The 25,395-nt window shown below is 51.1% G+C and overlaps 1 protein-coding gene across 1 annotated transcript; it reads left to right on the top strand.

The window, feature by feature from the left end:
• The first annotated feature begins 3,100 nt into the window (after positions 1–3,100).
• RCC2 (regulator of chromosome condensation 2) lies at positions 3,101–24,093 on the top strand. The gene is made up of 12 exons (XM_017851962.1): positions 3,101–3,158; positions 3,687–3,941; positions 7,371–7,514; positions 10,245–10,376; positions 10,783–10,871; positions 12,267–12,381; positions 16,425–16,591; positions 19,306–19,486; positions 19,848–19,953; positions 20,830–20,902; positions 23,061–23,138; positions 23,908–24,093. The coding sequence occupies exons 1-12, from the start codon at positions 3,101–3,103 to the stop codon at positions 24,010–24,012; spliced, it is 1,503 nt and encodes a 500-aa protein (XP_017707451.1). The 3' UTR covers positions 24,013–24,093.
• Positions 24,094–25,395: the final 1,302 nt, after the last annotated feature.

Here is a 25,395-nt window from a genome sequence, read left to right as displayed (position 1 = left end):
AAAACGAAATACAGTAACCTCCGTCTAATGTGTAAAGAAATAGGGTCCATGACGTAAAAACTTGAGTAACAGTTAATGTCCTTCATAGGAATCTGACCACTGTCACTGGAGTAGACGCAGTTTACCAGGGTTTTTCACACACGTGTGTGTGTGTGTATATCTATATATATTTTTTTGTTATTTGAGACGGAGTCTCGCTCTGTCGCCCAGGCTGGAGTGCAGTAGTGCAATGTAGTCTCACTGCAAGCCCCGCCTTCTGAGTTTGCGCCATTCTCTTGCCTCAGCCTCAGCCTCCCGAGTAGCTGGGACTACAGGCTAGAGCCACCATGCCCGGCCCACAAATATATTTGTATTGACATGGTTGGGTTTGCGTATAAATGCTTAGCTAGCCTGATGGGTCTGTCTTCATGAGCCCTTGACCAAATGTCCAGGTCACCCAGGAAACTCCCTCCTCAAGGCCAAGGCCACTGCGATTAAGCTCTGGCTGTCTGAACTTGCCCTGAACCATGCCCTCTGGCCTGATAGAGCTGAGGGTTCTGGTGTGGCCCAGCGCTGTGAAGTTTTGCTGCAGTGATTGCATCTCAGTGTTGGGTGGTTTGACTTCAATGGTGCGTGCTGAGCACAGGTGCCCATGAACCTCCGCCTGCCTGGTCCACAGTTGCTGGCATTCCAGGGCTCTTTTCTAGGCTGCTCTCTGGCCTGGGAGCTTGGTCTCCAGTGCCTTAGCGCCATTCCGGGGTCTCCACTGCCCCGTCCATGCCAACTTGGTAGGCTTGGGCAGAGGACTCAGAGGCCCCTCCTTCCACAGGGACTTTGACAGAACCCATTGACTGTAGACCTGTAGCATATTCCAGCCAGACCTGCCAGTTAAACAAAGAAGGCGAGATAATCAGGAAACTAGGCTCCAATTCAAGTAACTTGAGTTGTGGGTGCTGTAGGGGCTGGGCCACCCTCTGATTAAGGTCATTTTCTAAATAATTTAAATGTGGCAAAGTTGTTCTCCCTTTCCGTGTTGTTTCACTTCCCTCCCCACCTCCTGTTTTTCTTTTTTTGAGACGGAGTTTCGTTCTTGTTGCCCAGGAGTGCAATGGCGTGATCTTGGCTTGCTGCAACCTCTGCCTCCTGGGTTCAAGCGATTCTCTTGCCTCAGCCTCCCAAGTGGCTGGGATTACAGACAGACAGCTAATTTTTTGTATTTTTAGTAGAGACAGGGTTTCACCATGTCGGCCAGGCTGGTCTCCAACTCCTGACCGCAGGTGATCCACCCACCTTGGCCTCCCGAAGTGCTGAGATGACGGACGGGAGCCACCGTGGCTGGCCTCACTTTCCCTTTTCGTGACGACTGCAGGATGCATTCCTGTAGCTTGACCATCTTTCTCCTGTTACATAATGTGGTGGGGTGGGCAAGCGTGACGGAACCTATATTTTGGTGGACGCCCTAATCAGGTTTGGGTTGTGTAAAGTTTCTTATGAAATGGAATTCATCTGCGTGAAGATGTGTAATCTTTTTTTTTTTGAGACGGAATCTCGCTCTGTTGCCCAGGCTGGAGTGCAGTGGCATGATCTTGGCTCACTGCAAGCTCCGCCTCTGGGGTTCAGGCCATTCTCCTGTCTCAGCCTCCCGAGTAGCTGGGACTATAGGCGCCCGCCACCATGCCTAGCTAATTTTTTGTAATTTTAGTAGAGACAGGGTTTCACCGTGTTAACCAGGATGGTCTCGATCTCCTGACCTCGTGATCCGCCTGCCTCAGCCTCCCAAAGTGCTGAGATTACAGGCATGAGCCACCCCGCCTGGCGAAGATGTGTAATCTTAGAAATGCGTGAGCCGTACTGCCAAAGCATACTGGTGGGGTGATCACACTGTAGAGGCAGAATGATTGGGCCTTTTTCTTTCTCTTTTTTTTTTTTCAGACAGGACTGGCTTTGTCACCATGGTTGGACTTGAACTCCTGACCTCAGGTGATCTGCCTGCTTCGGCCTCCCAAAGTGCTGGGATGACAGGTGTGAGCCACCATGCCTGGCCCACAAATACATTTTTATTGGCATGGTTGGGTACTTTTATCGGCGTTATTTTATTGGCGTTTTATCGGCACTTTGGGAGGCCAAGGTGGGTGGATCACCTGCGGTCAGGAGTTGGAGACCAGCCTGGCCAACGTGGTGAAACCCTGTCTGTACTAAAAATACAAAAAATTAGCTGGCTGTCTGTAATCCCAGCTACTTGGGAGGCTGAGGCAAGAGAATCGCTTGAACCTGGTAAGCAGAGGTTGCAGCGAGCCAAGATCACGCCATTGCACTCCAGCCTGGGCAGCAACACTGGGAGTGCAGTGGCACGATCTCGGCTCACTGCAACCTCCACCTCCCGGGTTCAAGTGATTCTTCTGCCTCAGCCTCCTGTAGCTGGGACTACAGGCGCACGCCACCATGCCTGGCTAATTTTTTTGTATTTTTAGTAGAGACGGGGTTTCACCATATTGGCCAGGCTGGTCTTGAACTCCTGACCTTGTGATTCACCTGCCTTGGCCTCCCAAAGCCACTGTGCCTGGCCCCCTTTTTTTTTTTGAGACAGAGCCTGGCTTTGTCACCCAAGCTGGAGAGCAGTGGTGTGATTCTGGCTCACTGCAGTCTCCAGCTCCTCAGCTCAAGCAGTCCTCCCATCTGAGCCTTCCAAGTAACCGGGACCACAGGCTCATTTCTGTATTTTCTTTAGAGACAAGGTTTCGCCTTGTTGCCCAGGCTGGTCTGTAAGCTCAAGCAATCTGCCCGCCTTGGCCTTTCAAAGTGCTGGGATTACAGGCGTGAGCCATTGCGCCTGGCCAGCCTTTTTTCCTGAAGCCTTCCGAGAACAATTCTGTAAACAGAAGGAAATCTCTTTCCTTTTCACATCCAGGAAAGATGATGTGTAAGAGCAGAAAGTGATAGTAATGAATGCTGCCCTTGCCAGTGTGGACTGAGTGGGGAGTTCAGAATTGAGTTTTCCACTAACAGCTTACTCGAAAAAGTATATTTTGACATTTAAGGAAGCAAAGTGCTGAGAATATTATGAGTGCCACCCAGAATTGAACAATGGCCTTTTTAAATGGCATAGGTTTTCGTTGACAGTATGAGAGTTGGTGGCCCTGATGACTTTATGTGTCGAGAGACTGAGGATGAACATTGGAGTATGCTGGCTGCTGTGACAGCTTGTTCCTCCAGAAGCCCAGCCTCTGAGAGGTCCTGTTTCACTCACCATTGGCCCCCAGGCTCACGGAGACCGGCATGAGGGTGCCATCAAAGGCCGCCTGCATCAGACCCCCGCATACTCACCTAAGCTTTGTTCTGCCTGGTCTCCCTTCAGTGGAGAAATCGAACCTTGTTCTCTACTTTCTTCCTGAGTCCCCATGGAAAGGCTCTTGGCAGAGTGGGCAGCAGAAGTGATGTGGGTTTGAGGTCCCGGACTGTGCTTGCCATGTGAAATGGAGACTTGGCCCTAGGACGAGCCAGATGTAATGCCCCTGCGTGTCCGGCAGGCTTCCTGCAAATACCTCTGTACATCAGTTTGTGAAGGAGGCATGTATTTGGGTTATTTCTTTTAGTGTTTTGCAAAAGCTATTTTAAAGGGAAGTCAAAGGATAAAAATGAGCCTGGGCTTAGCAAGTGAGCGGCTGTGGGCAGGTTTGGGGTTGCCCGCATTGCCACTTGCTGATGAGGGAGGGGAGTGTGGGGAGACTCTGTTCGTGTGGAGGTCACAGGTGACATAAGGGCTAACAAGGGAGTGATTTTCTTTCATTTCGTGCTGTCGTTGGACGGCCTTGGGAAGCTGGGTGCAGACTTACGCGCTAATTCTTTTTTCCTTTCTCTGTCTCTGCAGAAACTTGAAGGGTCAAAGTGCAAAGGGCAGCTTTTGATTTTTGGGGCAACCAACTGGGACTTGATTGGTCGAAAAGAAGTGCCTAAGCAGCAAGGTATGAGAATGGTGTCTTTAAACCCATTGAATGCTTCTTAAGTGCTAGGTTCTGTTGACCACCTGCCTGGTAGGTATTCCCTTCCTTTACACATGCATTTTCAGAGAGGCCAAGTGACTTGCCTGAGACCACACAGCCACTGTAGTGGTAGAGCTGGATTTGAACCCTGATCTTAGTCTTTTAAAGGCACAGTTTTGCAGTGACTCACTAACTCCGTTAAGATTAATCAGGAAAATATAAGTAGTATCCTGAAATATGAACACTGCCACCTTTTCCATCTTCCCTCTCACGTCACTTGTTTTCATTAAAATGAAGAGACTGGCTCTGTGAGATGGTGTCAGAATGTCCTAGACATTTGTCAAATGTCATATGTCAAAATGTCAGACATTGCAGAAGAGTCCATGTTTCTTTGCAAGCTGCCAAATTGTTGTAGGAACTGGTTTGACAGAACAGTCTGGAGTGGGGGAAAGCAGAGAGGTCCTTAAGAAGAAATGTTTTGTCCCCTTACCTTTGGAAAACTGGTGTCTTACCTTAAGGGAAATGGCGCATCTGGCACGTAGCCAACTTTTATGGCTTCTTGATTTCATCTGGAAAGACTCCCAAAGTGCTTTCCAGCATTGCTTTGCCCCATGAACAAATATTTGCATGCTGGCACGTCTTGGCACCTTAAAACAGGGGCGTTGGAAATCACCTTGTTCCATGAAAACAGCTTATGAATCAGCAGCACCAGGGCGCTAGCTGAGTTAGAAATGGGTTTAAGTTGCAGGTAGCAGCAACGTCTTGTTTGGAAAATGCCCAGCCTTCAGGCTGAAGCCAGGAGGGGGCCACATCCACACAGTGGCTGGTGTCCCAGGGAAGCACCTCCTGGTCTGCAGTAACGTAAGCCCAGGTGCTGATGGTGCCTTGCTGCCAGTCCTGTGCCCGTATTGCGTCATTTTTCAAAGCTGTTCTTCAACTGAGCAGCCCGCTTGACATTGAAGATACAGAAGCCCAGAGAAGGGCAGTAAATACCAAAGGAAGCGAGTGGCAGGGCCAGGGTTGGAGTCCCACCGTCTAGTTAACTCTATTGCCTCCCGTACATATATGTTGCTGTAGATCTGGTGAAAACCAGCACCCTGGATGTCTTGTTTTTTGCAAGATAGCACAGCAATCCACACATAGCTCTGTGATTAGGACCAGACCCCAGGGATCCGGAGGCCATGGGAATTGACTTCTCAGTCTGACCACAGAGCCTGGGACTGCTGCAGGGCATTTAATTTCACTTGCTCCCCCGCCTGGTCGCTGCAGTCCTTCCAGCCCTTCCTTGGGAGGCCAGAAGAAACCTAACCCTGCTCCTCAGGAGCTGAGGGCATCCTGGGCACTGCAGGGAAAGATGCTGTGGTAAGTCCAGGAGCATCTGACCACCTGAGACTCCCCTTGGCCAATCTAGGTCAAGTGTGGCACCACACCCTTGCCTGGCATCCCCTGGCCTCCTGTGCCGTGGCACAGGGTCATGATGATACTCGTCAGTCATGCCGTCATTTTTTCTTCATGACAAAGAGACCTTGAGTTTCTCTTTTTCCCTTCTGAGTTTTGTATTAATACAGTTCCTGAATCTTAATTTAGGTGCCACCTCCTTGGGTTTTTCTTAAGTTCTAATATAGACCATGAGGCTTTTGTTTTTGGTTTGCTTTTTCCCCAGGAAATTGTTGATGTTCCTTTTCCTCCTTTCAGGGGAGATGTCTGCAGGTGTGCTGCCTCAGGTGCCAGGTGGGATAGGCTGGCTCCTGCCCCCTGCGACCAGGAGTCTTACCCACTTGCCCCTGCACCTGAATGAGGGAGCATGTGGCGCCCTCTGCTGGGAGCGGAGGGTGGGGCTCAGACGGACTTCACGGATACTTTCCAGGGAGCCAGGCGCTTGATAGAGACATTGTAGCCTTTTGATCAGTTCCTACATTGGATCAGTCTTACACACTCGATTTGGCAGTGGCTAGCATTTCAGGATAATCACCACAGTCCTGGAAATATTCTTGAGTGTCTCAATTTCAAAAATTAAGATTGCTGGGCATGGTGGCTCAGGCCTGTAATCCCAGCACTTTGGAAGACTGAGTCGAGTGGATCACTTGAGTTCGGGAGTTAAAGACCAGTCTGGCCAACATGGTGAAACCCTCTCTACTAAATGTACAAAAATTAGCTGGGTGTGATGGCACACACCTAATGCCAGTTACTCGGGAGGCTGAGGCAGGAGAATCGATTGAACCTGGGAGGCGGAGGTTGCAGTGAACTGAGATCACGCCACTGCACTCCAGCCTGGGCAACAGAGTGAGACTCCATCTCGAAAAAAAAAAGTAAAAAATTACTTAAAAAAATTAAGTAAGAAATTGGCCCTGTCCCATCCACTAATAGGGTATGAAGGCAGGTTTGTGAGGAAGGCGCTGTTTCTTTTCTCTCCCATTGAGCGCTCACTGCGTGCCAGGCATTTGTGAGGGTCTAGGCTGGAGGGAGCCTACAGCTTTGGCCCTGGGTGGCTTCTCATGGAGTGGGAGGGCCGGGGAGCTCAGGAAGAGAGCTGTGGTGGGCTGAGCAGGGCTGAGCAGGGCTGGGGCAGGGGAACCCTGAGGGAAGGAGATTTCTCAGTGGACGTTGCCCTGGAGGGCTTCCCCAAGGAGGGGAACTGGTGCTTGACTTGAGCTTTGAGGAATAAGTCGGAGGTGGGAAGGATATTCTAGGGGAAGCGAATATATGGGTGGAGGCGGGGAGTCATGAAGTGGCTGCCACTCTGGACGGGTGAGAAAGGAGGGGGAGGTGGGAGGGATGCTGTGTGAGCAGTGCCCCTTCACGAGGGGCCTGATGGACCTGCTGGGAACACTGGAAGACAGGACACTTGGGTCACTCCTCAGAAAGAGCCTTCTGGCCCAGGGCAGAGGCCAGAGATAGAAGGCAGGAGAGCCTGGGAAAGGAGAGGCGGGGCGGCAGCAGGGAGTGAGGAAGAGGGCAGGTGACTGTCGGGGCGAGCAGAGTTTCCTGGGTCAGCTTCCTCCTCAGCTGACGGCTGTGGAAAGCCAGCATTCCTGCCTCCTGGACAGGCCTTGCACCAGATCCCAGGCACTTGCGGGTGGGCATGCTCAATGGCAGAGCACATGGGGCTGAGGCCTGTGAGAGGTGGGACCCATAGAAGGGGCTGGGGCCGAATGGGTGTAAAGGTGGCAGGTGACGCCAGGCCTGTGCCAGCTCCTGGGCATTCTGTTTTTTGGGCCTTCAGAGGCATCGCAGAGATTAGAAGTGCAAACCCAATCCTTGTGCAACCTCCCAACAGCCACGTCAGGGTGGCACCCAAGGAACACCTGTGTCTGTTACCCTCAGGAAGTGGCTTCTTGGTGGCCAGTGACATTTTGGAGGTCACCCCATCCACCCCCAGGTGTCTGATCTGCATTCTCATTCTCTCTGCAGCTGCTTACCGCAATCTTGGTCAGAATTTGTGGGGGCCCCATAGGTATGGGTGCCTGGCGGGGGTCCGGGTACGGACAGTGGTCTCGGGCTCCTGTGCTGCACACAGCCTCCTCATCACCACGGAAGGGAAGCTGTGGAGCTGGGGTGAGTACCGCGTGGGGGCTGGGCACTGGGGACCACTGTCACCAGCTGTCCCCACACAGCATTTTCTTCTGTTTGCCTGGAAAAGAGACTCGCGTCTTAGAAGGCTGGGCTCCTTCGTTCACAGCCCACGTCTTTTTTCCTAATTCCCAGCTTGTCTCTTGTCTACGTGCTACATGCAGATCCCCTTCCTCCCCCTGACATTTTTTGCCCGTACACAGCCCCTACTTCTTTGATTCCTTGTGTTTAAGCAATATTTTCTTGAATCTTCTGCCCGGAGCTTCATCTTTCTGATACTGAGGTATGTGAATTTGTTAGGTAGGCTGTCCTTCCAGCAGACAATTTCCTTCCTCTTTGAGGCATGATATGACATGACACCCTCTGTTCCTGCCACTTGAAATGCCACTGGCTTTTATACCTGCCACCTTATGTCATAGGATGCTGCGTCCCTGCTGCCTTGGCCCTCGTGTCTGAGGTCTGCGCAAGTCTGCTCTGCAGGCTTGGTTGCTCACTGTCCGTGTTGTCTGCTTCTTAGGATATTTCCCCAGATACCTCAGTTTCCTTTTTTGGAGTTTTGTTTGCCTTTCCCTTCTGTTTTTCCTCAACCTGGGCACTCGGGATGGATTCCAGTTCTTCTGTTAGCCTCTGTCCACGGCACTGTCCTCTGCAGCTGGCCGGCTCATTCCTGCCTGTGTCCTCTTCCAGATCGTTCCAGTCATAGGGTGTGGGCTAAGGCTCATTTTATCCCCAGCCCTTTTGGTGGCTCCTGGCCTCTGCCTCCAGCGGGGTATATTGGCGTTTGTCCCCACCCTTTGTTGCTGGTCCTCTGGCTAGCTTTTAGTCCATATGACTGCATTTTTATTTTGGGCTGTTTGAACTGTTTTTTTGTGATTTCATGAGCTGCTATACCAAAGTCCAAATACATTAACATCTGTTGTCTTCCCTGCACACGGCTAATTTTGTAATTTCTGTTGAAAAAAGCTAAAGTGTGTCTGGCCCAAATTTATGCTTTATAGTCTCTTGATGGCATGCTGACATTGCCCGAGTTTTTGTTTTCCCCCGGTTGGCATCCCGGTTGGCACAGATGTGTGTAACTTCCCCCAGAGCACCCCTCCTACTTCGTGTTCCAACACTGAACACAGCCTTTTATGTCAGTGTTCCAAACCTAAAATACCTTAGTTCTGGTCTCTCGCAGAGCTTCATTTGCTTGGTGGCTCTAAAAGCGCCCTCGGTTCTGACCTGTGGGCAGGAACAATGTATGTCCCGCCGTCGAGACATGTGATCCCTGAGCAGGCAGTGCAGTTCATGAGGACAGGGTTGGAGGATCATAGGCCCACTGCTTGCCACTCCAGAAGGCAGAGGGGCACCGTCTGGTGTGAGTGTAGAGGATCACGGGAGGGTGGCTGACGCATTGCTCATGGGGGGTCTCTGTCTGTGGCGCCCCCCCCCCCCCGGCCATCCTGCGGCAACTCGGTCCACTAAGCCTCGCGCTTGTTGCTCTGTATTCACCTGCCTTTCACCGTGAACTTGGGCAGCTCCCACTGGAAGCTGGTGTATCTGCGTCTCCTGCTCGAGTGCCAGCGTTGGTCCTTCAGCCTGCCGTTCCTTAGAGAGCGAGGCAGAGGCTGGTTTCCCTTAGTCGTAATTCCTTCTGTAGTCAGAGGCTGCTCCTGCAAGCCTTCTCCAGGGCAGCTGGAACTTATCTTAATGGCTCTGCTGTCTGCCTTTATCACGACCTAAGGGTGAAAAGTTCATTACTGGAGAAGGTTGGAAAACCCCCTAGAATCACTCTGACTTCTCACGCCTGTAAGATCTCCGTCAGTGTCCCCAGACGTTAGGTTACAGGTGCGGTTTTTCTCTTACCGGGAGGGATCCGAGAGGGGCCGGTTGAATTTTTGTTTCGGAACTTGGTAGTCTGTGTTGGAACGTAGATGAGGTGTAGGGGCTCCCAGCCCTCCTTTTGGCCCCACCCAACTTCCATGTCTGTTTTGGAGCTGAATTTGGTGCTGCAGAGGACTCGGGGGCAGGGGTTGGCCTCAGGCCTGCCTTCCGCTGGAATTGACAGGTGCAGGGCCTTGGTTGCACCCGCAGCAGCCCTGGAGGTGGGGCTGGGCGTGTTGTGTTCAGGGCGGATCTGTGCTTTGTCACCAGGGTTCCTGTTGCTGAGAGTCCTTGAGGGGCGATCCCTAGGGGTGGGATTGGCACTGTTCCGTGAGCACCATTTACAGGGTAGAAAAAGGAGACATTTTGGGCAGACAGCAAATGGTCCTCAGTGGATGCCCAGAGCACCAGAGGGATTAAACTCTGGTGAGCTAGGTGTCAAAATGGGTGCTGTCTTAACACACATCCCAGAGGGTAGAGACGGGGCGGTTGTCTTGCAGGCACTCCAAGTGGGAACAGCGCATTTCTGTGAGCATGCCCGCCTGTGCTTGGTGTCCGTACCACACTGAGCCTCTCTCGTTTCCCTTCTTTGTAGCAGAGATGTGGGAGGTGCGCACGGGTGGTCCCGCTGCTGCCCCAAGGAAGGAGGTCAGGGGAGCTGCAGCAGGTGCCATTCCAGTGGGCGGAGGGCCGGGACGGTCTTTGCTTTGGATCTTGGCTGCTATTGGGATTTTGGAGGGTGCCTTCCGGAGACACAGATGGGCGTCATTTGAGAGTGTGTTGGTACTCGTCTTCGCCTGGTGGTGCCACCTGGACCACCCTCTCTCTTTTCTACTTTCATGTGATCTACAGGTCGAAATGAGAAGGGGCAGCTGGGACATGGTGACACCAAGAGAGTAGAAGCCCCCAGACTCATCGAGGGTCTCAGCCACGAAGTGATTGTGTCTGCAGCATGTGGGCGGAACCACACCTTGGCCTTGACGGGTAAGGAGGTGGCTGCTGGTGTTTCTTAGTTTGGCAAGAGGCCAAATGGTCTGCCTTGGGGATGGGGCGTGGGGGGAGGGGTGGAGTTACCCTTGTGACTCTTGGTCAAGATCAGAAAGAGGCCCTGAGAACCTGGGTATGGAGTGGCTTCTGAGGGCATTGGGAGCCTCCCCAGTGGCCATAGGAGGCCCATCTGGGAGTGGGAGACGCTGCCCTGCGTATCTCAGCACACCCAGTTTCTGATGTGAAATGACTTTGCTGTGAAGCGTCTGCACTGCCAGCTTTTGGGCAGTCTCACTTGCCTTCTGCCTGAGCTGCTTTTATTATTTTGATGCTTTTGATTCTAAATGTAGTTCAAAACATTCACCATTATCTTCCCTTTTGTGATTTTTTTCTTTCCTTCCAGAAACGGGTTCCGTGTTTGCTTTTGGGGAAAACAAGATGGGGCAGCTGGGCCTTGGCAACCAGACAGACGCTGTCCCCAGCCCCGCGCAGGTGACCCCTCCTCAGCTCTGGCTCTGTGGCTTTTCGTTTCTCTTTACTTTTGTGTTTGATTTTCTGAGGTGGGGTCTCCGTTGTTTGAGTTAATTCACCCCTTGTAAAAAGAGGTCCTGGATGTTTAGTTATATGCTGTAGGGTTTTCTTGTTTTGATTTTGTTTTGTTTTTTTTGAGAATGGAGTTTCGCTCTTGTTGCCCAGGCTGGAGTGCAATGATGCAATCTCTGCTCACTGCAACCTCCGCCTCCCAGGTTCAAGTGATTTCTTCTGCCTCACCCTCCAGAGTAGCTGGGATTACAGGCATGCACCACCACCCCTGGCTAATTTTGTATTTTTAGTAGAGACAGGGTTTCTCCATGTTGGTCAGGCTGGTCTGGAACTCCTGACCTCAGGTGATCTGCCCACCTCGGCCTCCCAAAGTACTGGGATTACAGATGTGAGCCACTGTGCACAGCTTTGCTGTAGTTTTTAAGGCAGGCGTAGTCTGTGGTCAGGTTGAAAACCATCCTGAAAACATTTTGTTTCCAAATGGAGAAATGTGTTAGAAATGCCTTGTCCTAAGCCTGTTCTGTTCCAAGGAAAGTGAGACGTGTTGTGTGGATGTAATTGTACTTACCTGCAAATACTTTGTTTTGACCTTGTATAAAGTCACCAGCCAGGTTCTTAGAACACAAATAAAAGATAGGCAGTCTTTTTTTTTCTTTTATTTTTTTGAGGCGGAGTCTCGCTCTGTCGCCCAGGCTGGAGTGCAGTGGCCGGATCTCGGCTCACTGCAAACTCCGCCTCCCGGGTTCACGCCATTCTCCAGCTTCAGCCTCCCGAGTAGCTGGGACTACAGGCGCCCGCCACCTCGTCCGGCTAGTTTTTTGTATTTTTTTAGTAGAGACGGGGTTTCACTGTGTTAGCCAGGATGGTCTCGATCTCCTGATCTCGTGATCCGCCCGTCTCGGCCTCCCAAAGTGCTGGGATTACAGGCTTGAGCCACCGCGCCCGGCCTTTTTTTTTTTTTTTCTAAGAAACTTGAGCTGGAGGGGTGAGATTTATACCTTAAAAACAAACTACTGCTAATGGCAGAAGAATGCTAAGTGCCTAATTAGTGGTTTAGGTGATGAAGGAAGGGAGGGACTTGGTCTTATTGATCTTAAAAAGAGACAGTGGCTGGGCTTTGAACTGTGCTCAGTGCTTGGAAGGTGGGGGTCGTGAGGGTGCTTCTTTACATATCTTCTAAGCTTTGTGTTCTAGAAATGCCGTCAGCTTTTGCCTTCAGAATTGTTGAGTGTATTAAACTTCCCTTTGTAACCTAGTAATTGTTTCCCACCAACATGCAGAGAGGTAGAGGCTTTTATCAGTCTTTAAAAAAAAAAATGAAAGTCTCCTTTCTTTTCTTTTCAGATAATGTACAACGGCCAGCCAATTACCAAAATGGCCTGTGGGGCTGAATTCAGTATGATAATGGACTGCAAAGGAAACCTCTATTCCTTTGGGTGCCCTGAATATGGTCAGCTGGGTATGGAAGTACATTTTTTTAAAAGCTCTAATCTAGCTATGTATATTCAGAACCAGAGATCACTGTGTGGCTGCACACACGTGTTAGAAATGTGGGTAATTGATCTCAGATAATAGCCTTTGTCCATTAAGTGGATCTCACGTGCAGCGGAACAGCGCGTCCTCATTCACAGGATTGTGGAGTATTGCAACACTGCCTCAATGGACAAGTTGGGACTGGAGTGTGACAAAAGATTTCTCTTCTTGTGATTTGGGAATTCATTTATATAAAAGGATTTCGACGTTTAAAAAAAAAAAATCAGGCCACCTTCATTCAATTTCACATTTAAAGATTATGCCTTTATTGAAAATGAAAAAATTACACAGGATGAAGGTTGTTCTGGAAACCCTGGCCTGGGCGATTATTTCAGGTTGCCACGTGAGGAGCCCCGGTGGACCCCCTCCCCGTGCGTCATCCCTAGCCAGAATCTAGTTGTCCAGAAACTTGTTTCTTCGATCTAACTGGTAGAAAAGGAGAATTCAGGAATTAGTTCTCAGTCAGTGTGGGGAGTGTCTGGCGACTTGGTGGTCTCCGTTATCCTTCTTGTCCCACCCCTAAGTGTGGTTCCCCTTTGCGGCTCCGCCTCCAGCCTCTCTAGGGAGGCCTCCGCGAGGTGTGGCGCGGGCGCCCTCTGCTGGCCACGCCTGCTCCTGCAGCCGCAGCGCCTGGCAGATGGAAAAGGTAAAAATAGTGCGGAGCCCGCTGGCCTTAGCCTCGGGGAACAGTGACTTTGTGAAACTAAATATACCTCAAGTCAGAAGTGAATAAGAGAGAACAGCCCCTTACGATTTTGCGTTGGTTGCCCGGGCGGAGCCCGAGACAGTTGGAGAGCGGTTTCCATGGCCACGGCCCTGCTGCGGTGCCCGGCAGCGGTCCGCTTCCTGCCACGTGCGCGCTCCTGCTGCCTCGGCCTCCCCTCTGCACCCTGGCAAGTCGATTTTCCATCAGGAAGTGTGACATGCTGTTGGTGATTAAAAATGGCTCACGTTCATGGAGCAGTGACTGCGTGTGCCAGGCACCATGTAAGTACTTTGTACACATTCTCAGGTGCTCAGTTACACTCAGCTTGCAGGATTGGCTTGATTTGTAGCTACAGAATCGTTTATTCTCAGTGTATTACTTGTTTTAAGGCAGGTTTTTGTTTCGTTGTCCAAATCCAGGTAGATCACTTAGAATGAGAACCTAAATCCGACTGTGGCCATGTCTCACCCACACACACTCATGCCTTGTGCCCCCTTTTTTGCAGTGCACTTACTGGGCTGGGCAATGCCCATATAAGAGAGACGAAGTCTGTCTCTGTCGCCCAGGCTGGAGTGCAGTGGTGTGATCTCAGTTCACTGCAACCTCCACCTCCCCGGGTTCAAGTGCTTCTCCTGCCTCAGCCTCATGAGTAGTTGGGACTACAGGCACCCGCCGCCATACCCAGCTAACTTTTTTGTATTTTTAGTAGAGACGGGGTTTCACCATGTTGACCAGGCTTGTCTCAAACTCTTGATCTCAAGTGATCTACCCGCCTCGGCCTCCCGAAGTGTTGGGATTACAGGCATGAGCCACTGTGCCCGGCCATGCTATTTAACTTTATTTTAAAGAGCTGTCACCCCTCTAGAAGGACAGGGAAGCCCCCTGTTCCATGTTTTCTGGAGTAGTTTCTGTTCTGTACTTCTGGAGAAAGCAGATGTGTACAGCTTTTTAAAGGAGGTGGAAAAAACAGTCCCCAAATGTGCCTCCTTTACTGTCTGGGGATTGTGTCTGTTCAGTATCCACTGTGTCGATAGCAAATAAAGGGACTCTAATCATTTGTTGACTGCCTTGCTGAAACCTTGTCCAGAAGAGTGCAAGTGTTTAAAATACCATTTTGTGAGAGAAGTAGCATCTATATCCTGAAGTGCATTCTATTTGCTATGATGTCCTTAAATTCATCATATTCTAGAAGGTGGGGGAATTTCTTAGTGGGAACCCTCAGACTTTTTTTTTTTTTTGATACGGAGTCTCGCTCTGTGGCCAGGCTGGAGTGCAGTGGCGTGATCTCGGGTCACTGCACCCTCTGCCTCCTGGGTTCAAGCGATTCTCCTGCCTCAGCCTCCCAAGTAGCTGGGACCACAGGTATGTGCCAACATGCCTGGCTAATTTTTGTACTTTTAGTAGAGACGGGGTTTCACCATGTTGGCCAGGATGGTCTAGATCTCTTGATCTCGTGATCCGCCCGCCTCAGCCTCCCAAAGTGCTGGGATTACAGGCATGAGCCACTGCGCCCAGCCAAGACCCTCAGACTTTTAAATGGACAGACATTCCACTGGAACGGATTATGTCAACAGCAGAGAACTGTTGTCATAATAGAACCTGCTTACGAGATGAGTGTTATAAAGCAACACCCTGTAAACAAGCCCAGTAATTTTACTATGCGTAGTTTAGTTGTGATTCCAGGGTACAGCTGCTCCTTAGTTACGTGGGAGATTGCTTCTAGTACCCCCTATAGATACCAAGATCTGGAGATGCTTAAGCAACTTACATAAAATGGCATCGTATTTGCATGTAACCTATATCCTTAAAATCCTCTCTAGATTACTTCAGTACTTAATGTGATGTAAATGTCATGTAAATAGTTCTACTGTATGGTCTTACTTGTATTATTTGTATTATCTTTTTTTTCTTGTTTACCCCTCCCCCCAGATGTTTCTGTACCACAGTTGGTTGAACCTGTGGCCATGGAGGGCTGACTATATTTAAATAGCACAGTGCTCAAAAACACACATACCAGTAAGGGCTGAGGTGCACACAAGCATGCCGTATGGAGAGGGATTAGCCAGAACCTGGGGGGCTAGTTTACAAACTGACACAACCATTTTTTTTGTTTTGTTTTTTGGAGACAGAGTCTTGCTGTGTCACCCAGGCTGGAGTGCTGTGGCCTGATCTTTGCTCACTGCAAGCTCCGCCTCCCAGCTTCAAGCGATTCTCCTGCCTCAGCCTCCTGAGTAGCTGGGACTACAGGCGCCCGCCACCACGCCCGGCTAATTTTTGTATTTTTAGTAGAGACAGTTTCACCGGGTTAGCCAAGATGGTCTCAATCTCCTAACCTCGTGATCCGTCCACCTCAGCCTCCCAAAGTGCTGGGATGATAGGCATGAGCCACCGCGCACAGCCTTGTGTTTAAGTAGAGACAGGAGGACTTCATTGTGTTGGCCAGGCTGGTCTCGAACACCTCACTTCAGATGATCCACCTGCCTCGGCCTCCCAACGTGCTGGGATTACAGGCGTGACCCACTGTGCCCGACCAAACTGATGATCACAATGTAGGAATAGGAGCAGTTTAAAACTACAAACTACTCAGCAGCCCTGCTGCTGCGGGTGGCTGCAGGAGCATGGGTGTCTGGCGTGTTCTCAGGACTGGAGCAGCCGGTCTCCTGTTGTGTGGTGTGCTGAGCTGGGTCCTTGCAAACCAGTCCCTGGGTCAGTCGGAGTGTGGGAAGTGCAGGTTTTAGCCACCCATAACCATATGTTTAGGTTACTGGCAATTCATAAAAGCAGGCCTGGGATTGTGTGTGGAGCTTTTCTGTCTATTCTTGGCCCATCAGGGGCTCCTTGTGGGCCCTCCAGTCGAGTAGAGATGTTACTTGATAGACCATTCCTTGATCAGCAGCTTCAACTTTTGACTGCAACCCATTGTAAGAAATAAGTTTTCTATTGCAACCCAATCTGAACCTATAATACCTTACCTAGAATTGTTATAACATGGCGGCATTATTATGTGTAGAGTATTCTTTGTCATTCTGTTCTATTTTTAAAAAATAACTGGTCCACGCTCACAAAATTGATTTCACTGACCCACTCACTGTGCTGTGCCTGAGATTGGAAACGCTGCCTTTGTTGACCATCGTGTGCTGGTATAAGGCCCAGAAGGGCCAGATTGGGGTGATGCCGGGGCTCACTACAGACTCCGTGTGGGCACAGTGACACGTCTCTTGTGCTTGTGCTGCCACTGATGACCAGCTCTGTGGTCTCTACAGGACACAACTCAGATGGGAAGTTCATCGCCCGGGCACAGCGGATAGAGTATGACTGCGAACTAGTTCCCCGGCGAGTGGCCATCTTCATTGAGAAGACGAAAGATGGACAGATTCTACCTGTACCAAACGTGGTTGTGCGAGACGTGGCCTGTGGCGCTAACCACACGGTGAGCCTCGGCTTTTCTCACTTCCTGAGAGTCGGACGGGGATAGAGGGGTCTTTATGCTCAAGTTTCCTGACGCTTGGCTTTGGCTAGGAACTGATTCCAGGTAGACATCTGCTTGCTTCTTTAAGAGGGCTTTGCACCCTGGCCAAAGGGTCCTTGGTCCCAGGGCAGGGTTCCCTGTCACTGGCTCTCCTATGTTAACTTCTCCCATGATTTAAATAGACACATCTTAAACAAGTAGATGTTTTGCCGTCCTCACCTGCACCTTAAGGTAAGCACTTTCTGTTTTTGGCTTTTGTCTAACATAACATCACAGACATCTTTCCAGGTCAGTAGATGGTGCCCCATACTGGGGATGTGAGTCGTTTTTAATCAGTAGGTTGTTCCTTTTTTTTTTTTAAGATGGTTTCACTCTTGTTGCCCAGGCTGGAGCGCAATCTCGGCTCAGCACAACTTCTGCCTCCCAGATTCCAGCAGTTCTCTTGCCTCAGCCTCCCAAGTAGCTGGGATTACAGGCGTGCTCCATCACGCCCCGGCTAATTTTGTGTTTTTAGTAGAGATGGGGTTTCTCCATGTTGGTCAGGCTGGTCTCAAACTCCCGACCTCAGGTGATCCGCCTGCCTCAGCCTCCCAGAGTGCTGGGATTACAGGTGTGAGCCACCACGCCCGGCCTAGGTTGTTTCTTTAAAGGTCACTTTAGATAAACCGCAGTGCAATCTTTTGTTTGTGTATCTTTTTTGTTTGTTTGTTTTGAGACGGGGTTTCACTTTTTCACCTAGGCTGGAGTGCAGTGGCGGGATCTCGGCTTACTGCAACCTCTGCCTTCCGGTTTCAAGCGATTCTCCTGCCTCAGCCTCCTGAGTAGCTGGAATTACAGGCGCCTGCCACCATGCTTGGCTAATTTTTGTATTTTTAGTAGAGATGGGGTTTCACCATGTTGGCCAGGGTGGTCTCAAACTCCTGACCTCGTGATCCACCTGCCTCGGCCTCCCAAAATGCTGGGATTACAGGTGTGAGCCACCGTGCCTGGCAGGTGTTAGAGTGTGTTTTAATTTTAATGGCCTTCCTGTGGTTCTTCATTCTGAGAATGCCTAGGAGTCTCTGTTCTGTGCTTTGTTGAAAGAGCCTGGGCCGGGAGTCCAGAGATCAAGTTGGTCCTCCCCACTGAGTGGTCTCAGCCCACCAGCTCCTTCCCTTGGAATCTTCTTCCCGATGAAGAAGACCCAGTGAATTGGGCTAGGACTAGAGTAGGAGATTTCAGTTTGTGCAAGTCCAAAAACTGTGATTTGTTTTGTCTAATGTAGTCGGGGAAATAAAGTTGGCTTTTGTTTAGGGCCTTACAGGTCAAGCTTTTTAGTAAGTTGTAGATTCACATGGTTTAGACATGAAACGTGAAAGAACTGAATTGGCATGTCAGAAGATGGGAAGACAAGACTGAAGAAGATAGATCTGAAACACTTGAAGTGTCTTTTGAATTCATTTCATCAGTGACCAGGTACAGGTTACCTCTGTGTACCTGTGGGCAAGGGGGAAGTCTAAAGAAGAATCCAGGCCGGGCGCAGTGGTTCATGTTTGTAATCTGAGGACTTTGGGAGACCAAGGTGGGCGGATCATCTGAGACCAGCCTGGGCAACATGGTGAGACCCCATCTCTACCACAAAACACAAAATTAGCTGGGCATGGTGGTGCACACCCAAGTCCTAGCTACTTGGGAGGCTGAGGTAGGAGATTCACTTGAGCCCAGGAGGTGGAGGTTGTGGTGAGCCGAGATTACGCCACTGCATTCCAGCCTGGGTGACAGAGCATGAGACCCTCTCAAGGGGGAAAAAAGAAATGAAAAATCTAGGAACAGCTAGACCTTTTCTCTTTTGTTCTTTCTGCAGTCGAATCTGGTTTTTTTTTTTGAGATGGAGTCTCACTCTGTCACCCAGGCTGGAGTGCAGTGACACAGTCTCGGCTCACTGCAACCTCTGCCTCCCAGGTTCAAGAGATTCTCCTGTCTCAGCCTCCCGAGTAGCTGGGATTACAGGTGCACACCAGCATGCCCAGCTTATTTTTTGTGTTTTAGTAGAGACGGGTTTCACCATGTTGCCCAGGCTAGTCTTGAACTCCTGAGTTCAGGCAATCTACCCGCCTCGGCCTCCCAAAGTGCTAGGATTACAGGCATGAGCCACTGCACCTGGCGGAATCTCTGTTGTAATAGGAATCAGACGGTTGCCCTGCTGTCTGAAGACGTAGCCCTGTTGCTTCTGACTAAGGAAAGGGTTAAGACTTGTAGCTTAAATAAATAAACAGAACAAAAAAGGATTGGAAAATGGAGTCCCTGGCAGAGAAAATAGCAAACCGGGTTTATTGAATGCATGCCATTTTGCTACACTTGCTCCTGTTACCTCCTCCCCCACTGCTGGAGGCAGGAGGTAGAGGATCTTTCTTTTGGAGGCAGGCAGAGGATATTTCTCTGGTTGTTAGAGACTGGGTTTCACCATGTTGGCCAGGCTGGTCTCGAACTCTTGACCTCAAGTGATCCACCTGCCGTGGCCTCCCAAAGTGTTGGTATTGGACGTGAGTGACCGCGCCCAGCTGGTAGGGGATCTTGGATGTTGCTGTTCCTTTGCCCTTAGCATTTGCATCAGTTTGTCTGGACAGAAACGATAACCCCTCTTGTTGCCTGTTGGAAGCCTGTTTGTTCCAACCCTGTGTTTTCTTTCCTTGCAGCTGGTCCTGGACTCCCAGAAGCGAGTCTTCTCCTGGGGCTTCGGTGGCTATGGCCGACTAGGCCACGCAGAGCAGAAGGATGAGATGGTCCCCCGCCTGGTGAAGCTGTTTGACTTCCCTGGACGTGGAGCTTCCCAGATCTATGCTGGTTACACCTGCTCCTTTGCCGTCAGTGAAGTGGGTTAGTGATTGCTGCTCCCTGGCTTATCATGCTCTGGTGGGGAACCGTGTAGCCATTGTCCTGTCCCTAGACCACAAACCCCAGTTCTCTTTACCTCCCATTGTTCTTTATTTTTTTGAGATAGGAGCTCATTGTGTTGTCCAGGCTGGTCTTGACCTCCTGGGCTCAAGCAGTCCTACCACCTTAGCGTCCTGAGTAGCTAGGACTGCATAGGCACGCCACCATGCCCGGCTCCAGTTATCTTTTAGACGGAACACTTGTTTGCCATCCTGTCTTCTTACTCTTCACCCTGATAATGCTAAAGATGAGACTCGGCTCTCGATGTCTGGTCACGCTGGGAACATGTTTTGTCTTCCCTCAGGTGGTCTGTTTTTCTGGGGGGCCACCAACACCTCCCGTGAATCTACCATGTACCCAAAAGCAGTGCAGGACCTCTGCGGCTGGAGAATCCGGAGCCTGGCTTGTGGGTAGGTGGCAGCACCTCCTGTAGGTATGAGGTCTCTTCCTTTCTTGGGGGTGTCAGACACACCCATGGGGTGCCCTTCCCTGATGGGGCTCTGTTGCTGCTGCCTGTTGGGCTGTCCTCAGCAGGCCATGTGACACACTGAATCCTGGAGTCCGGGGGCCCAGGAGGGGAGAGGGCCCATTCGCTGCTAGGACAGATGGCTGTTCCCTGTCTTGTGGGAAGAAAGTCATTTTGAAGGTTTCTGTTAAAAGAAATACACAGCAGAGCTTGATGTATTCCTACGTTGCAGGTTGAAAATTATACGTAGTTGGAAACATAGTAGGACTGGAGTTGCTCTGACACTGGGAAGACGACATTGTCTTGACAGCAGTGGTTCGTGGTTCATTTCAGGACTCCTGTTGAGTTAGCTAGCACTTCTTGCTGAGGAGCTGGATTCGTCAGCTGGCGGGTGTGGGTGGAACAGCATAAGGGGCGTGGCTTTAATCTGTCGAGGCCTCTAGCCCTGCCCAAATTACTATGCATGAAGGCTGCTCCCTCTGCAACAGGCTTTTACTCCGTCCTGATCTGGTCTCCTCTTCCCAAAGCAACCTCCCCTGAGAGAGCCCTAGGACCCAGGGCGGGGTGCACAGCAAGGTCCCTCGCCTTTGGCCCCTAGGCCTGTCTAAGGGCTTTGTCATTTTGTTGAAACATTGAGTGGCCTGCACAGAACAATCTTTAGAGTTCAGGAGAAGCCTGTTGGCCCTGTTGTTGTGTTTGCTACTTGGAATATGTACACCACCTGAAAAGCGGCAGCTCACACCCATGCCCTTGGAGCTGTAGCTGGGTGGGTCCAGGGCTGGGGCTGCTGGGCCTGTGGTGACAGCCTGCCTGTTTGCAGGAAGAGCAGCATCATTGTGGCCGCTGACGAGAGCACCATCAGCTGGGGCCCATCACCGACCTTTGGGGAACTGGTAAGCTGTCACCTGTGCGGGTCAGAGGAAGTGGAGCCAGTCAGGGTGGCTCTTGGCCTTTGGGTTCGCTCCACCTGTCTCCCAAAACACATAGAAGAAAGACATTTGGGATTCTCCTCCCCTTATTGTATTAAGGTCTGCAGCAAAATTGAGTCCCATGAGTTTTCAAGGACAATTCTGTGCTAGTCAGATAATTCTGAGTCATCTCTGCACATTTGTAAACTCTGAAAATTGGGACTTTTCAGATCCAGTTTCCCCTTGCATTTTGTAAACCACAGTTGGGATATGGTAGGAAAGGGGCCTGTTTGTTCCCTCTCCCCTGGAGGCCTAAGTCAGTGGGAAACTCACAGTATTGGGTGATTTGGGGACATTCTTCATTTTTCCAAACTGAGTTTAAACCTGTGTTTTTGTTGTTAATACCAGTTACTTGAGCAATGAGGTTAGAACCCGTGGCCCTCAATTTCACACACGTGGCCTTCCTTAAACAAATGTCTTTCATTCTTAGGTCCTGGTGCTAGATGAGTCTTTTTTTTTTTTTGAAATGGAGTTTCTCTGTCACCCAGGAGTACAGTGGCACGATCTTGGCTCACTGCAACCTCTGCCTGCCAGGTTCAATGATTCTCAGTTCTCCTGCTTCAGCCTCCTGAGTAGCTGGGACTGCAAGCGTTTGCCACCACGCCTGGCTCATTTTTGTATTTTTGGTAGAGATGGGGTTTCACCATGTTGGCCAGGCTGGTCTCGAACTCCTGACCTTAGGTGATTCACTCGCCTCGACCTACCAAAGTGATGGGGTTACAGGCGTGAGCCACTGCGCCCGGCCAAGGTGGGTCTTAGAGTTTTTGTTAGGAAGACTTGCTTGGCTGTGGAGTGCATCCTGATCTGCCTGCGCTAGTCACGGTTTGATTCTCCGCTTGATTAACTCTTAGTGGTCTTAGTTTTAGTCCCTCATTTCTTGTTAGAAATACAGTCTGCCTCCCTCTTCTGTAACCTCACGGTTGCAAGCTGATGTGGTTGTTGGAGAGGAGGGGGAAGGAAGGGCGGTCCTTGGTCCCTCGAGCTGTGGCAAGGATGGATGGTGAATGCACCTTTTTCTCGGGGTTCTGCACACCCTTGCAGTCTGGCTCAGACGCTCTGCTGGCCCGATTTGAAACATTGACAGGAGAGAGACAGAACCTGGCCCAGTTTCTACAGATTGTTCTTAGCGGAGGACGGATGTTTTCTGGGGCCTATCAGAAATAGACTTTGACCTTCTAAATATAAATTTTGAAACGAGGGGAGCAAGGGAGACTTTCTGGGGAGCTTCTCAAGGGTGAGAAGGTGGCCTGGCACCTTGGAGGGAACGTCTACTGTGTGGGAAGGCCGGGGTGGGGCCTGGCAGGAGATGAAACCAGGGACACGTGAGCAGGCCTGGGCTGGGGAGGGAGGGCAGGCCTGGGCTGGGGAGGGAGGGCAGGCCTGGGCTGCGGAGGGAGGGCGGGCCTGGGCTGCGGAGGGAGGGCGGGCCTGGGCTGCGGAGGGAGGCTCTGCCTCTCCTGCCCTGTGGGACCTTCTGTTTCAGCTGAGCCGGGGCCGTCAGCCTTTCATTTGCCCAGCTCCACACCTTTGCACAAGACTCCCCCTTAGCAATGCCAATTTGTCCAGTTCCTTCTACCTCTGGGAGGGAAGCTGGTTCCCTGGTGCCATTGCTAATAAATAGTCTCCCTGTCATGCTTAAGCCCTTTTGTTTTGTTTTGGGTGGTGATTATTCCACTCTCTGGACGGTAGAGGCATCAAGGGCATGTGGTCATCCGTGTTCTTGGTGACTTTGGTCCAGAGGGCTGCAGTTGCTGTTCTTCCTGCACTCGTGGTGTCATCTCCTGTCACCAGTGCCATACTCCCCAGAAGGGACTTGAGCGCACAGAAGTCCCACAGGCTAGAGTTGGGCACCTTGGTCTTCCCTAGGTTAAGCACTAGTCGCCTGCTGGCAGCAGCTTTCGTGGATAAACTTGGATGATTCCACCTGGCCCTTGTGTGCAAGGGTGGCCGGGCTTGGTCATGGGCCAATGGGCATCATCACTGGCTTCTGGTTAGTGGGGGCTGGGAAACGTTGCCATGATTCCCCACTTGTGGACTGAGCCACACGGATTCCCGATTGCAAACATCTTGTTTGCTTCACCAGGGCTATGGGGACCACAAGCCCAAGTCTTCCACTGCAGCCCAGGAGGTGAAGACTCTGGATGGCATTTTCTCAGAGCAGGTAAGCGGGGGTGGCTGTGCCAGCTCGGGGACGTGTCCATATCCAGTGGTACGTCACTCCTCACGCTTTTGATCGCCGCAGTCTGTTTGGGTTGTCTTGTTTAACAACTCCTCAGCTGGCTTTCCTGGTGCCTCATGCTAAGGTTTGCTGAGGGGTAACAGTCATCTGCAGAAGAGAGTGCAGAGGGTCGCTGGCCAGGCTGGGTGGCTGTCCTCACCCTTGATGACAGGTGCCACCAACTGGCTGCAGCAGATCACTCTCGGGCGAGCACATCGCTCGCGTCTGCATCACACCCAGGACTCAGATTCGCTGGGCTGGAGGCAGGTCCGCAGGTCCATGGAGCAGAGGCTGTGTGGCTGCAGGAGTCAGATGGCGGAGTGAGGCCCCTGTGGCTTAGCCAGGCTGCCAGCCCTGTCTGCCAAGACACAGAGAGGGGTCGTGCACCTCACTCAGGCAGGATCATGGGCCAGAGAGGAGAATGGAAGTGGAGCTGGAGCTATGTCCCCACCTGTCCCTGCTGACGAGAGGTGGCCCAGTGGGCTTCCTTCCAGCTGGGTCTCAGGGCAGCCTGGAAGGCTCTGATTGGCAGAGTGTTGGTGACAGTCACATGGAAACTAGCTGTCTTGGGCAGAGGGGCTTTTTGCGGTTTTCAAGGGCACCCCGTTTTTCTCCATGCTGACCCGCTTTGGCAGCCCAGTTTCCAGAGTCTCCTCAACGCGTTCATTAGTCCAGGCGCTGCAGGCACACCCAATGCTGATTTGTCCCCCAGGTCGCCATGGGCTACTCACACTCCTTGGTGATAGCAAGAGACGAAAGTGAGAATGAGAAAGAGAAGATCAAGAAACTGCCAGAATACAACCCCCGAACCCTCTGATTCTCCCGGAGACTCTCCGACTCCACACCTCTCGCGGCAGCTGTCATTTCCATGTGCACTGGGACGGGAAGTCAAACGAGGAATTTAAAAAGGCAAAAGTTGACCGAAGGTGCATTTTTGTTTAGACTCCCTGAGGTTCCGTTTTATAAATGATCCAACGTTAACTACCTTTTTTTCTGTATGCTTTCCAAAGTCCCTTTTCCCCTTCATGTCGAATTAAAACACTTGCTCATAGTTGACTTACCATTCCTACAAAAGAGGCAGAAACTTTGAGCAATCTAGGTTTTTTTTTTTTAAGTTTTTTCTTTCTTCCTCTCCTGAATACACTCCCCAAAACACCCCTTTCCAGTTATAATTAGCATCGTGATCCAAGCGGATGCTACATGGAAGAGGAATCGCCATTTACTCGGAAAAAATGTCCCTTACAGGAACCGGCAGCAGCTAGGCAAAGTCGCCGGCCCGCCTCCATCCCAAATCACGCTCGCATGCTTCGGAAGCATCCGGGTCACTCCTTTCCTGCTTTTTCTTGCAGATCGGCCTAGGCCGGTGTTGATTCTGTTTCTCCCCTTGGCTGCCTGTACGCCCACAGCCTTCTGGCTGCGACATTAGAGAATCGGCCGTGTCCCCCCTGGTGGGGGATTGGGGATCTGTGTTTAGCCATTTATATCTACTTTAGCTGTTAAAGAAGTCCAAATGAAAATCAGGTGATTGTGGAACCATGGGGACTTGCGGGTGGGGCAGAGGTGGGAACATTTGTATCAGTTGAGTTAGCTTCGTGGCTCCCTGTGGAGCCAGGGCTGAGCCTTGTCACGTGCACTCGCCAATTAGAGATTGATCAGCCAGCAGTCAAGTGCATTCTCCAGTCCTTGCAAGAAGGATCAGCCCTTTCTGTACCAGCCTCGATCGCCTTGTGCTTTGGTCTCCTTTTCTCCCCCGCCTGGATCCTGCCTCGCGCGGGCCATCCTGTCGCTGAGACTCGGGGGACCGTTCTGCTGACCCAGCTCCCTTTAGTCACGTTTGCTTGGCTCTGGTACCAAATAGTTGGGATTACCGAAGAGTCCCCTTCCTCGAGTGTCAGCACGGATGCTGTGACTGCCACCTGCGTCCCTGTCAAGTGCCCGTGCCCGAGCTCGCTGCTGTGTGCACTGCGCTGAGTGAGTTATGAGGTGCCTTTCCCGGAACCCTCCTCTCGCCTGGACCCAAGAGAGGCGACAGCTGCGGCTGGGGCTCTTGGTTTCCAGAGGGTCTGGACTGGTTTGGGTGCTTTAAAATAGATATTTAGTTCAGTGGTGCTTATGGGGGAGATGCGACTAGAACTTAAGTGTGAGACTTGGGTGGATGGGAAAGTTAAATATTGGTCTCTTCAAGTTTTTTTTTTTTTTT

This window comes from Rhinopithecus bieti, unplaced genomic scaffold (genome assembly GCF_001698545.2).
Source record: "Rhinopithecus bieti isolate Rb0 unplaced genomic scaffold, ASM169854v2 scaffold_33652, whole genome shotgun sequence".
NCBI classification, from domain to species: domain Eukaryota; kingdom Metazoa; phylum Chordata; class Mammalia; order Primates; family Cercopithecidae; genus Rhinopithecus; species Rhinopithecus bieti.
This window is presented reverse-complemented; position numbering and strand designations above follow the sequence as displayed.